The sequence below is a fragment of the Lontra canadensis genome, unplaced genomic scaffold (assembly GCF_010015895.1).
Source record: "Lontra canadensis isolate GAN:19392208 unplaced genomic scaffold, GSC_riverotter_1.0 scaffold31, whole genome shotgun sequence".
Classification (NCBI taxonomy): domain Eukaryota; kingdom Metazoa; phylum Chordata; class Mammalia; order Carnivora; family Mustelidae; genus Lontra; species Lontra canadensis.
In genome coordinates this window covers 15,888,406-15,905,280 of record NW_022631025.1, presented here as the reverse complement: position 1 = coordinate 15,905,280, position 16,875 = coordinate 15,888,406, and the positions used below count along the sequence as shown (strand labels likewise).

The window sequence follows — 16,875 nt, the reverse complement described above, 5'->3', positions numbered from 1 at the left end:
CCAATAGTTTTTTGGTGAAGTCTTCAGCATTTTCTATGTATAGTATCATGTTATCTGCAAATAGTCACAGTTTTACTTCTTCCTTACCAATTCATATGTCTTTGATTTCTTTTTCTTGTCTGCTGCAGCTAGAATTTCCAATATTATGTTGAATAAAAGTGGTGAGAGTGGACATCCTTGTCTTGTTTTTGTCTTAGAGGAAGAGTTCTCTGTTTTCATTATTGAGTATGAGGTCAGTTGTGGGTTCATCAAATACAGCTTTTATTATGTTGAGGTATGTTCCCCTGAACCCCACATTTTTGAGAAGTTTTAATACGAATGCATGTTGTATCTTGTCAGATCCTTTTTCAGCATCTGTTGAGATGATCATACATTTTTTTTATTCTTCCTCGTTTATGTGATGTCATATTGATTAGTGAATATTGAACCACACTTCCCTCTCTGGAATAGATCCCACTTGATCGTCCTAAATGTTTTTCTTTAAATGTACTATTCAATTTGGTTATTCTTTTGTTAAGGATTTTTGCATCTGTTATCATCAGAGATACTGGCCCGTAGTTTTCTTTTTATATAAGGTCTTTGGCTGGCTCTGGGATCAAGGGAATGCTGACCTCATAGATGATTTTAGAAGTTTTACTTCCTCTTCTATTTTTTGGAATCATTTGAGAATAGGTATTAACTCTTGTTTAAATGTTTTGTAGAATTCACCTGTGAATTCATCTGGTCCTTAATTTTTGTTTGTTGGGAGTTTTTAACTGTTGATTCAATTTCATTACTAGTAATTGGTCTGCTCAGATTGTCTTTTTCTTCCTGATTTAATTTTGGAAAATTGTAGGTTTCTGGGAATTTATCCATTTCTTCTAGATTGTCCAATTGTTTGGCAGATAATTTTTCAATGTTTTCTTATAATTCTTCGGATTTCTGTGATATTATTTCCCCTCCTTCATTTCTGACTTTGAGTCTCCTCTCTTTTCTTGATAAGTCTGTTTAAAGATTTATCAGTTTTGTTTTCTTCCTGAAGAACCAGGTCTTAGTTTCATTTATCTTTTCTTTTTTTTTTTTTTTTTGGTCTCTATTTCATTTAAATCTGCTCTAATCTTTATTATTTCCTTCTAGTGGCTTTGGACTTTGTTCTTCTTTTTCTAGTTCCTTTAGGCTTAAGGTTAGGTTCTTTACATATTTTTCTTGTTTTTTTGAGTCCCCTAATAGCACTATAAATTTCCCTCTTAGAAATGCTTTTGCTAATTCCTAAAGAGTTTAGACTATTGTCTTTTCACTTTTTTCCATGCATTTTTGATTTCATCTTTTTTTTTTTTTTTCATGGACTTTGGTTAATTAGCATGTTGTTTAACCTCCATGTATCTGGGTTTTTTTTTCCTTCCATTTTTCTCTTGTAACATTGATTTCTACTTTCATACCATTTAAGTTGGAAACATGCTTGATATGATTTCAGTCTTCTTAAATACAGTGAGACTTGTTTTATGGCCTAACATGTTATATATACCAGAGAATGTTTCATGTGCACTTGAATGTGTATTGCTACCCTGAGTTGTTCTTTTTCCCACTTCAATTTGCACGGCTTATGTTTTCTCATCTCTTCACTTGCAGGATGTGTCCTTATGTGTGAAGTGAGTCTCTTGTAGGCAGCATATAGATGGGTAATATTTTCTTATTCATTCTTATTCATTCACTGTATGTCTTTTGATTGAAGTGTTTAGTTTATTTACATTGAAAGTAGTTTTTGGAGTTCTTCCTTTTTCCCTTGCTTACTTTCCTTGTGAGCTGACAGTTTTCCTTAGTGATATGGTTGGATTCTTTCTCTATTTCTTTGTGTATATCACAGGTCTCTGAGTTGTGGTTTCCACTGGGTTCTATATTGAGTTGAGGGTTGCTTGAGTTCAACACATTGTAAAACTACTAAAATTAACTCCCACTTCCATGTTTTATGTATGTGATGTTTTATATCTCCCTTGTCTAATTTTTCTAGATACTGATTGTATTACTTTGTGTTTTAAACTCCACAGTGGTTTTATAAGTGATTATTTTTACTCTGTTTAGCTTTTACCTCTAAAATATTTCTGCTTTTATAAGTTTTTCTTTACACGATGGCCTATTCTTTCCATTTAAAGAATTCCCTTTAAGATTTCTTGTAAGCCTGATTTAGTGGGATGAACTCCTTTAACTTTTCTTCTTCAGGAAAACACTGTTCTCTCCTTCTGTTTTGAATTCTGTACTTTCTGGGCAGAGTATTCTTGGTTGTAGGTTTTTTTTTGTTTGTTTGTTTTAGCACTTTGAATAAAGCATGCTACTCCTCTCTGGCCTACAAAGTTTCTGTTGAAAGTCAGCTGATAGCCTTATTTGCCTTCCCTTGTATCATCACTTTTTGCCATTTTAATTATTGTGTGTCTTGCTGTGGACCTCTCTGGGTTCATTCTGGTAGGGGTTCTTCTTCCTGGACGTGGATGTTGCTTCTTTCCCCAGGTTCGGGAAAGAAGGTTTTCAGCTATTATTTCTTCAAATAAGTTTTTTGCCCCTTCTTCTCTCTTCTCCTTCTGGGATCCCCAAAATGTGCATGTTATTATGCTTGATGATGCCACAGAGTTCCCTTAACCTATTCTCATTTTTTATTCTTTTTTCTTGCTGTCAGCTGGGTTGTTTTCCATTACTATCTTCCATACCACTGATGTCTTCTTTGTATCTTCTGAGCTACTGTGGATGCCATTTAGTGTATTTTTATTTCAGTTATTAAATTTATCAGCTCTGGTTTTTTTGTTTGTTTGTTTTTACATTTTCTAGGTCTCACTGAGATCCTTGGCTCTTTTCTCAAGTCTAGTGAGTATCTCAGTGATAATTACTTTGAATCCTTTATCACACATATTGTGTATTCCCATTTCATTTGGCTGTTTTACTGTGATTTTGTCTCTTTTTCATCTGGGACATATTCCTCCGATCATTTTATCTCTCGGTGTTTGTTTTTAAAGTAGTAGGACGGTCAGCTATGTCTCTTGGTCTTGAAAGTAGTGGCCTTGTTTTCAAAAGAGCTCCTGTGGTGTCCTATAATGCAGCCATACCCTGGTTACCAGAAAACCAGGCATTCCATGGGTGTCCTTGGTGTGGGCTCTGTGTGCCTCCCTATTGTGGCTAAGCTGCAACTGCCTTCAGCCCAGCCCACCACAGTGATGCCCTCTGCCTGCTCTCAGTGTCCTAGGTAGGGCTGAGGGCGGTCTAGAACAACGACAGGCTTGGTGAGTAGGGCCAGCAGGGAGCCCAGCTGTCTGCACTTAGTCCCTCTGGCTCAGTGACGGGTACACTCATGGGTAGGGCTTGTTTCTTGCGCAGCCAGCTGTGAGCTCCACTGCAGGGACTGCAAGTGTGCTGTTAGAGCGGCTTCTCTCCCACTCCCCAGGGCGTGAGGCAGTTTGGAGTGGCACCCTCCAAGTGGGTATGGTGGGGCAGGAGCCACTTTGAAGGGAGGACTGCCAGTTGGCGTGGATGGGGAAGAGCATATAGCGCTATAGCAAAGTAGACGGAGAGTGTCAGCGCTACCTTTCACCAACATCTAGCTGGCTAGGGCTTAGGGACGGGGTGTTGGGGAGAGGAATGCCATCTACCAGCACTTTCTTTCTAGAGAAATATTCTGTGCCTCCCTGCCCGGGACAGATTAGTCAATATCCTGTGCCCAGGACAGATTAGTCAATGTATCTCCTTCACTTAAAATCGTAGATACTTCTCAAACTGCTTCTGTTGTGCTGTCTGGGCTGTGTTATTTAGTATGCTGGATCTTTAAGAATGATGGAGACTCCATTTCCTATTGCCTTCAGGCTCCCCTGGAACTAAGGCCCACTAGAGTTAAGCTCTCCTGGTTTCTAAAGCCAGACATGGTGGGAGGGGGAACTCCTCTTCCTAGTGCTGGGCATGCCCAGTGTGGAGTCAGATCCTCTCCTCCACACTCGTGATGTCCCATCCTGTTTGTAGTTAGTGGCACCCGGGGTGTGATTTCCAACTATGTCTCCATCCTACCTACCCTTTTCAAGGTGGCCTTCTCTCTACAGTTAACCGTGGCCAGTCTGGTCTGCCAGACTCCAGGTACCTTTCAATTAGGTGAACAAACGTAGCTGTTATCTCAGTACGTCTGAGGGACAAGGTGAGTTCAGGATCCTCCTACTCTACTCGCTCTGGAAATTCTTCAGTTTGGTCTCTAACTCAGCAAATGGTTTCATTTTGCCTTTCATAGTGGGCTGGGATACCTGATAGCATTTGACTCCATTTATCACTTTAAAGGTTTCCTTCTTAATGGCCCTTCAGTAGTAGTTTTTGACACATGTCTAATTCTAAACTTTCTAAACTATAACACTGATACCATACCAGCCTGGTTCCTTTGGTTACTGTATGGAAAAGAACAGGCTCGCCTGCTATCTTTTGAAAGCCTGCATCTGAACCTGGCCCATGGCTAGAATCTGGGAGTTGGATTTCAGGAGGGTTTCCACCATCCTAACTGGTAAGAGTGGCTCATGGTGCCTAAACTGTACAAACAATATGGTTTATGCTGAACATCTGCTTTCCTTGTAGGAGCCTGGAATTTTGGTACGTGCCAGCTAGACAGTGTCTTCGTGACGACAACCCGGGGCACTGAGGCTCTAAGGAGGTTCCCACATTGAAAGGTAGCCTACATTTCACACAGATTGTAATCAGTTGTTGCTGGGGGATTTAAATCCATCCTGGGAGAAAACTCAGAAGCTAGTGCTGGTTTTCTGCGTCCGTTGTCCTATGTACCTCTTCCTGATCTTACATGGTAACTATGAGCTCATGGGTGCAACTACATCGTAAGTCTTGTGGGTCTTCCTAGCAAATCACTGAATGTGGGGAGGGGCCCTGAGGAGTCCCTGACAGTCAGTTATAAGCATTTTTACACAAATGATTTTTTTTTTTTTTTTTTTTTACAACTCCAACGTGTTCTCTTAAAACCTGGTTAGATCCTATTAGATATAAGCGAGGCCTCAATTTCCCTCTTAATGTCATTCAAATGAAAACCTTCTATTTCCTCTCTAAAACCCAAGTATCTGAAATCGACTCACTGGGGTCCGGGTATGATCCATCGGGGCAGTGGAGAACACAGCTGTTGATTTCTTCATTTAGGAAGTATCCATATTTACAGGACAGGCATTGGTCACCGTGGCTCCCAAAGCAGGACTCACAGTTGGGGGCACACTTTCTGCATCGCTTCTTGTCAGCATGGTAGTGGCCAGAGGGGCAGCTGGAGACACAGATCCTGCATTGTGGGATGATAAGAAAGAAGGGCGGCATCACCAGAGACGGAGTCCTGGGCACTCTGGGAGATGCTCAACCACCAGCAGCCTTGATCTCAAAGATCCTTTTTAAAACACGATGGTAACACCATATCCAAAGAGCCAAATTCTGCTGTTCGAAGCTCTTTCCTGTGTAGGGTGCTCAGGCAGCAAGGCAGCCTCCCAATACCAAGTCTGCTAAGGAAGGCATGTCTTGGTCCAAACCATTTTCAGGTTCGGGACTAGCTCTTTAAAGGCGATGATGGTTAGAAACTAGAGGCTCAAAAGGAAGGTTGTGGCATGGGGTTGAGGGAAACTATGTGGAAACCACCATTTTATACAAAAAAGTTGCTAATAAGTGGTTACTTCTGTTTGTGTGTGCTGTCCCACGGATCCTCTGCGCTAGGGGCAGTGGCTGTGGGTTATTGTCTAAATTCATCTAAATATATTTAAACTTGGTTATGATACATTTAAAAAAAAAGAACTTCCTTAACTGAAGGACAGCTCTTTATTTATTCATTCAACAAATATTTACTACTGAGTACCAAGTAAAATGTCAGGCATTTTGCTGGTCTCAGCAATGAGAGGTCCTGCAGTAGCCAAGGGCCCTTCCTTTAAGGAACTGAAATGCCAGCATGCATGTAAACAGGAACTAGAACATGTCTGGGTCTGTCTGGATGGCTGAAGTGTGGACTCATGACAAGTCAGCTCCTGTAGTAAGTCTTCCCTGAAGGAGGAGGGAAAGCGGGGCAGGGCTCTGAAGCAGATAGCCTCTGATGGGCCAGCACTGCCCCAGGAGCCTCCCTGTGGACAGATCTGCACAACTCAAGGCAGAAACTGGGGGCTCAGAGTTATGGTAACCAAGCAGGTCTGCCTCAGTGCCCAGAGTGGAATAGGGAGGATGAGCAGGGCCCGGCACCTCTGCCACACAGGAATGCGGGAAAGCATCTGTTGGACTGCATGCTGGTGTTTTCATGAAGGGCCAACAGAGGTCTAACGTCAGACCTCCATGGATGGAAAGGTCTAGAGGGAAGAGCAGTCCTGTGTGGAGCTAGTTGCTCCCCTATGGCCCTTCCAAATGTGAGTAAAGACATTTGCAGATTGACAGCATACAGGGACACTTAGTATGGGTTTCAGCATTTCGAATGACACCAGGAGGCGGTGGCTAGGGCAGCAGCCTCTGTTCTCAGCTTAGGTCCTGGGAGGAGAACGTCAGCAGACATGGCTTCAGTGCAGCCCGTGGGACTGCTGGGAGCACACAGCAGGCGGGATTGGACTCAGGCTGATTCTTACCTGGTGTTGTTTTTCAGCTTGTAATAGTAGTTTAAGCAGTCACTGCAGTGGTCCGGTCCTGGCCCGTCACAGCCCACCTCACTGCACTCAGGGTCACAGGGACCTTTAAAAAAAAAAAAACAACAAACTTGGAAAACATGATTTTAAAACAGGTCTGTTTTACCTTGAATTTGGTATAAAAGTATAAAAGGAGACTTCTCTTCTTCCTTATGCAGTGAGAGCTTTTAAGGAGGAGGAATAATGTGTACCATGGCTCTGTGCATGGAGATGAACTCCTGGCGTTTTAGGGGGAAAACCTCAATTACCTAAGTATCAGGAATGAAAATCCAGTCATGGCCTGGGCTTCAAAAAAGCACATATGGCTGCCTTGTGGGAGATAACACATATCTCCGAATTCCAATGAACAATGTCATTGTGGCAACTGGAAGAGAACTGATGGCAATTAAATACGCATCATGATAAAAATGTTGGATTTACAGAAAAATGAGAAGTTAAGCTGTTGACAGAAAAAAGAAAAAAAGCTGATTATTCCACGCCTGGACCAGATTGTCTGGCTTGCCCATGGTCATTAAAATCACAGAATACCTCTGAGATGCTGTCGCCAGCAAGAAACATCATTATGGCATCTGGTGCGAGGTTATCAGTGTCTGGTCTGGGATTACAAAGCAGGTACTTAAGGCCCAGATTTAAAATTGTGTCTTACCCACAGGCTGGTGGGCAACTCAACAAAAGAAAACTAGACATACATTTTAAAAAATGCAAGCAAGCTTAAAGAATTCCAGACCTAGGATGAAAGTTGCTAATCTTTCAGGACATATTCTTTGGTCTAGAGTTAGAATTCACAGGAAGAAAAAAATGCCAAAAAGATGGGAGATTTTTATAACTGATGAAAAGCTTTCTAATGACATGGGCTAGACCTTTTGCTTGCTTGAACTAATTCCCTTTTTCCTTGTTGTCCATACTTTAGGACATTTGGGCTTGTAATCTTCAAGCTCTTTCCAGTTAAAAATTCACATGATTTTAACTAGTAATAAACATGCACAGAATGTACAAACAGTAAGTTGATATGTCGGAAATGTCTGAACCATACTTATTTAAATCAAAAGGATTTACTGTTGAACCTTGATCTCCTTTGGTCACTACAGGACTCTGTTCTACGGTTACTGAAATGGTAGAACCTCGGAGGAATGACTTAGAGAAAAATCTAGTATTCAAACACCCTCATTTACCTGGTGAGAAAACAGACTTTTTAAGAATTAGAGTGGCTTGTCCAGCATCATCAACATGGGTCCACCTTCTTAATCCAGCTCCCCTGTGTTCTCCCAAGCCTTAAAACTGATCTCTAAATAGAATTCCAGAGCTAGTGTAACTTAGGACCTATCAGCTCTCTGCTATGATACAGCAGGAGAGAGTCTCTACGTAAGGGTTGGAACTCAGCCAGCTGTGGGTCCTACAGCCCCTGGAATTTGAGGAAACAGTACTAGGAATCTGGTCATGATAATGCCATCTGTGCCTTTAGCCAGGATGACTTCTTCATGAAGGTGAAAGTCACAGCTCTGAAGAAAAGGAAACATGGGTGGCCCTAAATTTTCACCAGATGATTTCTGCAATTAACCAGCCCCCCACTAAACTTACGCTTTATACGTGCCAAAGGGCTCTGTATGGCCAGTTCACAGGCTGTGCTGTGTCTTTTGTAATCTTAAACTGTCCCAGATGCAGTTTAGCATTCTAGGTTGCAGGGTAATAATGAAATAATTGTCTTTGTTCTCTCACAAGTGCCAATGTGGATATTTCGGAGAGGTAATGAGAAAAACCACAGAGATAGAAAACCGTTTGTTCAGAATTTTGAGATTCCCAGAATGTGAATTGGAAACCTACCAGAAGGCATATAGCAACAGGTTATTAGGCTCAGTTTATGTTTTTGGATGTCCTTTCTCCCAACAGAGAAGATGAAATGGTTTGCTAGTTATCACGGGAATAGTAATGTTACAAGCTCAAAACAAAATGAGATAATCTAACACGATCGAGTTCTGGTTACCTCAGCTTGCTTGAATTATTCCAGCTTATGATGGACCCTGGGATACTACCTGTTGAGAATAAAAGGAACTATGTGCATGTTTACGATATTCTGCTAAGGTGATTAATGAAGTACTTCTATCTTTAGTTCATTAAGTGTTATGTCATATCCCAGGAGCACTGAATGCTCCTTTAAGTGGTAGTCAGTGCAGCAATACAGAAATCAGAGAGGTGCCTGGGTGGCTCAATTGGTTTAGTGTCTGCCTTTGGCTCACGCTATGATATCATGGGTCCTGGGACCGCGTCCCATGTGGGGCTTCCTGCTCAGCAGGGAGTCTGCTTTGTGCTCCCACTCTCAAATACATCAAATCCTTTCAAAAAAATACAGATGATATGGCTGTAATACCTATAATTGCCCCAGAAAATCAACTCTAAAACATAATTAATAAAAGTTGAGCAGAATGGCCTGATAGAAGATAAATATACGATGGCCAATAGATTTCCTAGATACCAGCAGATACCAGTTAGAGAATACGGCATCTTTTCCATTATAACAGCAACAAGACCCCAAAATATGTAGGAATAACACGAAAAAGAAGAATAGAACATAAAATTAAAAGATTTTGGTAAAATGGGACACGGTCTGTGTTTTGGATGGAAAGACTTACATATTATAAAAGTAATTCTTACCTAAACAATTCTTCCCATGGGATTGCATGTAAATTCACATTAAATTCCAATGGAATCTTTAGAGATGGACTTAAGAATTACTATGAAAACAAAATATTCAACAGAGAGTAAAATATAGTGTGGGTGTTACTGGATTAAGATTAAAAAATCAGAAACGGGGGTACCAGAAGAGACCCTGGTTTAAGAATTTATTCTACTATTATAAAGGAAAGACCCTGGGGTGCCTGGGTGGCTCAGTTAAGCATCTGTCTTCAGCTCAGGTCATGATCTCAGGGTCCTGGGATTGAGCCCAGTGTCGGGCTCCTTGCTCAGTGGGGAGTTTGCTTCTCCCTCTCCAATAAATATTTAAAAATGGGATGATAACCCAGCCAATAATGTTAGTCTATGTGGAAAATAAAGACAATTTTATCTCATACTATATATCATAAACCAAAATAAGTTCCAGATGAATTAATGGCCAAATGTAAAAAGCAGAGATTAGAAAAAAATGCATGTGGATATTCAGTTGATTTTAAAGATTAAAAAAATACAAGTGAGATCTGAAACTATAAACCTTACACTTTTTTTTTTTTTTTTGGTCAAAACAACAGAACACGAAACAAACTACATTTTAGAAGCAAGCAATAACTGAGGAAATGTTTTCAGGAAATATAATAGTTCCTCCCCCCACTTACCTGTAGGGGATAGCTTCTAAGCCCCCCAATGGATGCCTGAAACCACGGATAGTACCAAACCCTATATATACCATGCTTTTTTCCTACACATCCAAACCTGTGATAACATTAAATTTTTAAATTAGGCATAGTGAGAAACTAATAACAGAACAATTATATCAATATACTATAAAATCTTGTATCTATCCATCTTCTTGTGACAATGTGAGATGATACAATGCCTGCATGATGAAATGAAGTCAGGGCACTGGTACAGGCATGGTAATGTAGCATAAAGCTATTACTGACCCGATGATCTATCGGAAGATCATCAGCTTCCTGACCATTAGTAATGGGATACTACTTAATAGTAGTGGTATTACTACTAGGAAACAAGTAAGGGGGAACTACTGTATGGAAAAATGTGAGAGATAAGAAAACTGGTGCCAATTTGAATAGAAAAATGGGTACAATGCAATTATGTTTAATTCCTAGAACTAAGGAGGAAAAATGATTTACTAATAAAGCTATAAAACTTTTAAAATGTTCTGTTTGTTTTGTTTTGTTTTTTACTTTTTTTGTTTCTACTCCATTTTGGCAGGAAGGAGTATAATAAAGGCACAGCTGGTCCCAGCATAGACTGGTACATCTTGTCTGGAAAGGAATGTGACAAAATGTATCCAAGCTCTCAAACTGATTATTCCCTTTGATGCAGTAATTCTCAGAACTCCATTCTAAGGAAATAATTAAAGATATAAACAAGGACTGATAAAATAATGATGTTCATCCAAACCTTATTTAAAAGAATGTAAAACTCCCAGCAAACTACACATCCCCGATTATGTATTAAATGTAGTACAATCGTGGGATGGACTGTTACACTGTCTTTTAAATATTTGTTGTGAGGATATGTGACACCAGGGAAATATGTTCTTAATAACCACAAGAGAAAGAAAAAGAATATGAAAACTCTCTGCAGTGTGCTTTTTGCTTTGAAGAAAACAACAGTGCTGTGCGAATATATACGTGCAAATATTTGGGGAGGACTAGAAAAGAAGATGGAAGAAAATATATCAGAGTATCGCTAGAAGCTGATCTGTGCATGGTGGGGTGATGTACAGGAGTTATTTCCTTAGCCTCTGTCCCCGTTGGAAGCCAGCTCACCTGCATAATCGTCTGTGCCGTAGTCATCGGTGGGGTCTTCGACTCGGCTGTAGCGGACACGTTCTACTTTAGGAAACTCGTTGGTTGGTGAGTATGGCTGCACGGAGGTACCATAGAGGACCAAAGACCATTCTTTCAATTTTCCTTGAGAAACAAAAATGAAATCCTAGCATGAGCCCACACTCACTCTTGAGCTTTACAATTTCATTCCTTCTCATTAAGAAAAAGCAAAAGAGTTGTGCTAAGCATTTTCGTATGAATCCTAGCATGAGGGGCCGAGCTAGGATCGCACATTTTCCACCAGCTGAAGAATAACTGACCTATCACATACGTACTGACTATAGGATAAGCCTTCGTTTAATCAGCATTTATAAGACACAAGTGAGTGTCTCTCAGCTGGACCAAGGGCTGATTTCAAGTTATGGGAGTTTTAAAAGAGAACCCCAGATTTTTACAGAGGCCTTTGTCTTTCTACATATAAATACCATATTTAAATTTTTAAAATAATTTATAGAAAAGACAAAACAACTTTGTTCCATCTAACTGAATTAGTCATTTAATCTTCATAATACTTCACTATACTAAGCTATAGACCTGAGCTGTCCACTGATAGCCTCTAGACATTTGGCTACTTAAAATTTAAAAATTTAGTTCCTTGGTCATACTAACCACATTTCAAATGCTCAACAGCCATATGTGGCCGATGGCCACTACAATGGATAGCGTAAAGACAAGAGTATTTCCACCACTGCAGAATGTTCTAGCAGACAGTGCTGCAATGAACCATTTTCTGGTCAAGAGTGCCTTGAGACAGGAGCCACAGGTTTTAACTCCTTTGCAGAGAAGGTTCTCAAGGAACATTTTGCTTTAGTCCTTACTTCTTTTGAAAACTGCTTACAGGTCACTAAGCTTAAAAAGATTCACATAAAGAATCAACCATAAGCCAAAGTGATTAAGACAAAAACCATTAAAAACATGGAAGAGTGCTAGGAGGAAGCAGGACCTCCCTGAAGGAGGTCCTCCACTCAGCCAGATACAGAGAATCCAGGCATGGTGGGGGACAGGGTTCTGCCACAGCCCCAGGACTGCTGAACTTGAGGTGTCAGCTGATCCATTTATTAAGTTTGAATCCATTCAATGTTCACAATAATTGGGAGGTAGGCACTTGAATTCCCAGTACAGAGATGAGGAAACAGGCATAGACGTTGATAATTTTCTCAAAGGCACTAGAGTACAGACGGCTATTAAAACCCATCTGGGGGTTCCAGTTTAAGATGACAGTGTAGGAAGATCCTGAAGGCACCTCTTCCTACAGACTCACTGAGACTACAGCTATATAGGGAACAATCTCTGAAAAATAAAACAAAACCAACAGGCTGAGTGGCTCCCACACAAGAGGCAAACAAGAAACCCACATGAAAGCAGGTAAGAGAGGACGAGACACAATCTTGCAATAAACCTCACCCCAGGCATTGTGACCCACAATCAGGACTCAAAACCCCACAAAGTTTCTCCACAAGAAGCAAGAAGGTTTGAATCCCATATCGGCCACCATAATTTTTAAGATCTACACCTGAGACGAGTCCCCAAGACCTCGAGCTTTGAAAACGAAAAGGGCTTGAGCCCCACAAGGCTACAGTGAATGGACTAGTTTTTAAAGAGCTTGCCTGTGTGGACCCACCAGCTCCAAGGCTCAAGGCAGAGGCAGCCAATTGAAAAGTACGGACTTTCTGTGAAAGAGGCTTATCTGGTTATCTTTACATACAGCTAGGGGCCTACTGAAATACTCTCCAGTGGGTACCATCTTGGCTCTCTCCCTCAGTCTTGCTCCAACTCACTAGTATCTCCCAGAAGGAACCTGTACTCATCTGGGACCCAAATTTTTATGGCTGCCTGCCAGGGGACACCTCTTGGTTGCTGGCACTGGTGGCCAGCAGGACTTATGTTTATTGGTAACATAGGACTGTAAACAAAATGGACAGATCTATACTTCAGCTCACCCAGAAGAGAGCAAATCAAAAGCATCTAAGTCTTGATTTCAGCTCAGGTCATGATCTCAGGGTGGTGAGATCAAGCCCCACTTTGGGCTTCATGCTGAGCACGCAGCTTGCTTAAGATTTTCTGTCTCCCTCTGCCCCACCCCCCAGGTCATACACTATCTCTAAAAAAACAAAGATGCGAAGTTGTAACCAAAATAAAAATAAAAACCATGAAAATATAAAGTATTAGACTATCATCAACGAAATGAACAACCTAGAAGAAATGGGTACATTTTTAGACTTCTATAACCCACTAAGACTGAAGCATTAAGAAACAGAACATCTAGTCAGAGAAATTACTAGTAAAGAGATGGAATCAGTAATAATAATAATAATAAAAGGTCATAAGCTCCTTGCCATCGGTCTTGGTGATAATTTTTTTGGATCTAACCAAATGCAAAACCAAAAAAAGGAAAATAAGTCTGACTATATCAAACTAAAAAGCTCTGCATGGCAATGGACGCCATCAAGATGAAAAGGCAACCAGCCTACTGAATGGGAGAGAGTATCTGCAAATCATGTATCTCATGAGAGGTTAATACCCAAAACATAAAAAGAACTCCTACAACTCAGTATCAGAAAAATAATCTGATTAAAACATGGGTTGGGAATATGAATAGACATTTTTCCGAAGATGACATACATGAGGCCGGCAAGTATGCGAAGAGATGTTCAACATCACCAATTAAGGAAATACAAATGAGAACCACAGTATCACCTTGCCCCTATTAAAATGGCTATTCCTAAAAAGACAAGATCTAGCAAGTGTTGGGGAAGATGTGGAGCAAAGGGAGCCCTTGTGCACTCTTGGTGGACACGTCAATCAGTGCAGCTGTGATGGAAACCAGTATGGAGGTTTTTCAAACCATTAACAATAGAACTATCATATGATTCAGTTATTCCACTTCTGGGTATATCTGAAGAAAACAAAAGCATTAACTTGTAAAAGTATATGTACTCCCATGGTATTCAAAATAGTCAAGATATGGAAACAACCTAGGTGTCCACTGATGGATAAATAATAAAAATGTATTTTTACCAGCGGTAATAATACAGTAGAATCACATTCATAAAAAGGAAGGAAATATTGCCATTTGTGAAAACATGGATGGATCTTGAGGGCCTTCTGTGAATTGAAATGTCAAAGACAATATTATATGATCTCACTTGTATGCTGAATCTAAAGAAAACCCAGAATTACTGTGATCATTTTGCAATACGTACAAATATCAAATTATTAGGTTGTATGCCTGAAACTAATATAATGTTACATATCAATTATATCTCAATTAAAAAAAAAAAGAAAAGCCATTCAGAAGCCAAATGCTGTTTTTTTGTGTTGTTGTTAGAGAGACTGAGTACACAAGCAGGGGTGGGTGGTTGGGGGGAGAGAGGGAGAGAGAATCTTAAGTAGGCTGCATGCCCAGTGTGGAGCCCAAAGTGGGACTTGATCTCATGACCCTGAGATCATGACCTGCACTGAAATTAAGAGTGAGATGCCTAACTGACTGAGCTACTCAGGTGCCCCAAATGCAGTGTTCTTAAACCATTATATGAAACAACCTTCCTGTTTATTTCCAAGAGTTTAGAACCTTTAAGTTTAAAAATCAACATATTCTATGCCACATTCATTGTTGTTTGACATTTGCACTGGGCCAGCCCATTGGTTTATATGTGTTTGCCCTCTGCCAGCTTTTCCTTGGACTTACATGTTAATGACTATGCTTTTCATAATTAGGGTGCCGTTCGGTCTCAGAATTCCAAGTGTTCTACATTACGTAGTGGCAAGAAATGAATGTCTAACTGAAATTCATGACCCGCTTGCCTTTACATAGCAATGCAAAAGAGAACACATTTTTCTTTGGCAACTCTCAGGTATACAAATGGAGCATATAATGCAAGGACACTATCGGAAATCCAATCCATCAGTCACCCTAAAACCTGGCTCATTTAACTTAAGAACAGTTTGGATCTAAAATTTACCCTTGTATAATACTTGTAAGGATGCTGACTCATAATTGATTATTTCCATTTGTGTCCTTTCTGAAATGTCTTGTAAGCCCACTGGGGACATACTTGTTGGGCAATTCATCCCTTTATGTTTCACGTATTATGTAATCTTATTTCCTTAGAATCTAACACAGTTCACATCAGATATTGCCATATTTGGGCCATCATGTTCCCCTTATCATAATGTTTTCCATTTGCTAAATTACTTAGGAGATTTTGCAGTTGATGACGCAACTTTCTGTTAAGAAATCACCGTGTAAATACAGAATGAGAAAAACCTATTGTACATGTTGGTACAAAAGTGCAATCTGCCCGAGGATGAAAACCCAAGATAGGTCTAATGTCTAACAAAACAAAGACAACGATTAAAAAAAAAAAAAAATCCTTCCTATGGACTTCTAATTCAAGATGTGGGAAGACCCTGAATTCATCAACTCCACAGACACAATCTCTTCCTCCTTGACGTAGAACTAAGTGCTGACTGAACAGGTTCCATACAAGATAGAGCACATAGAGAATGGCAAGAAAGATGGAGACAGAGTCATAAAGGGACTTTGCCCTCCCCCAACACCATGAACTGCAGCAGTTTAAAAGGGCAACTAGAACATGTAAGATCCAGCCCTAGAACTCCACCAAATGGCAGGGGCATTTGTGGAAATATCTCCAGGTTGGAGGGGCTGGTGAGTGCCACGGTTTGCATTCCCCCTCCACCGTGATAGCACAGAGAGGAGCAGGGTCTAGAGCCAATGCTGTTCTGCTGCCTTAGTGAGCTCTGGGCCCTTAGCCCACACTTTTAAACATTTAAAAGAGGAACTGGAATTTAAAGGATCCAGCTGAAAGTCAGCCAAATTGTGGGAGATGCTGGAACTCCCTCTGGCTCAGAGAGGCTGGTGAGTGCCATGGTCTGTGTTCCTCTTCCACCTTGATAGCATAGACAGGAACATGGTCGGGATGCCCTTGTCAGTTACTACCTCCATAAACCCCAAACCCCTAGCCCACATCAGCCCCAGCTGTCCCACCAAGGCAGTCCCAGCGTGGTGCACACTGGGATACCTGGATCAGTGCTCACTATAGTTCTAGCCATCTCACCAAGGTGACACATGTGCCAAGTATCCAGGAATACTCCAAGCCCACAAGTTGGCTTACAACTTACCAGGACTTCCCTGATACAGGGTGCCCCATGATCTCCTGGCCTGAGCCTTCTGGGCCTCAGATGGAGCTTGGGTCTACTTTAGCTTCAACTGTCCTCCCAAGGTGCCCCTCAGCACAAAGACCCCTGTGACCCCATAGCTTGTAGCCACTTCAGCTTCACTGCTCAAAGAGTGCTGTGACCCCTCCAGCTTACATGTACTTTGGTTTCATCTGCTCTGTTGGGGTACTTTCTATGTGGAGAGAACTGGGACTACCCCAGCCCATGTCCACTTCAGCTTCAGCTATTAGACTGTGGTGTCCCCTGCACAGATTGCCTCAGGACCACCCTGACACAGCTCAGGCTAGTCCACCAGGGTGGTCCCAGCATGGAGTGACCTGGGACCTCCAGCCACCAGCTAAAGTCACCAGGCACATACAGTCTGCAAAGCAGATGACCATACACAAGATCAGTCCTTCTAGTTTAGGATAAGTAGCTCTTCTAATTCTTAGAAACAAATGCAGAAACCCAAACAAAATGAGTAGACAAATGAAAAGAGTGAAAGAACAGACAAGCCTCATAAAAATAACGAAGTG

At 41.0% G+C, this 16,875-nt stretch overlaps 1 protein-coding gene across 3 annotated transcripts in view; it reads right to left on the bottom strand.

Annotated features, from left to right (window-relative positions):
• Nucleotides 1–16,875, bottom strand: part of PCSK5 (proprotein convertase subtilisin/kexin type 5) — a 443,312-nt gene that overhangs the window by 163,210 nt on the left and 263,227 nt on the right. For all 3 annotated transcript variants that reach the window (XM_032866664.1, XM_032866665.1, XM_032866666.1), the window contains exons 14-16: nt 11,102–11,245; nt 6,579–6,681; nt 5,076–5,269 (exon numbers count right to left, since the gene is read on the bottom strand). In XM_032866664.1, the coding sequence (XP_032722555.1) occupies nt 5,076–5,269; nt 6,579–6,681; nt 11,102–11,245 (441 nt within the window). The remainder of the gene's footprint in view (nt 1–5,075; nt 5,270–6,578; nt 6,682–11,101; nt 11,246–16,875) is intronic.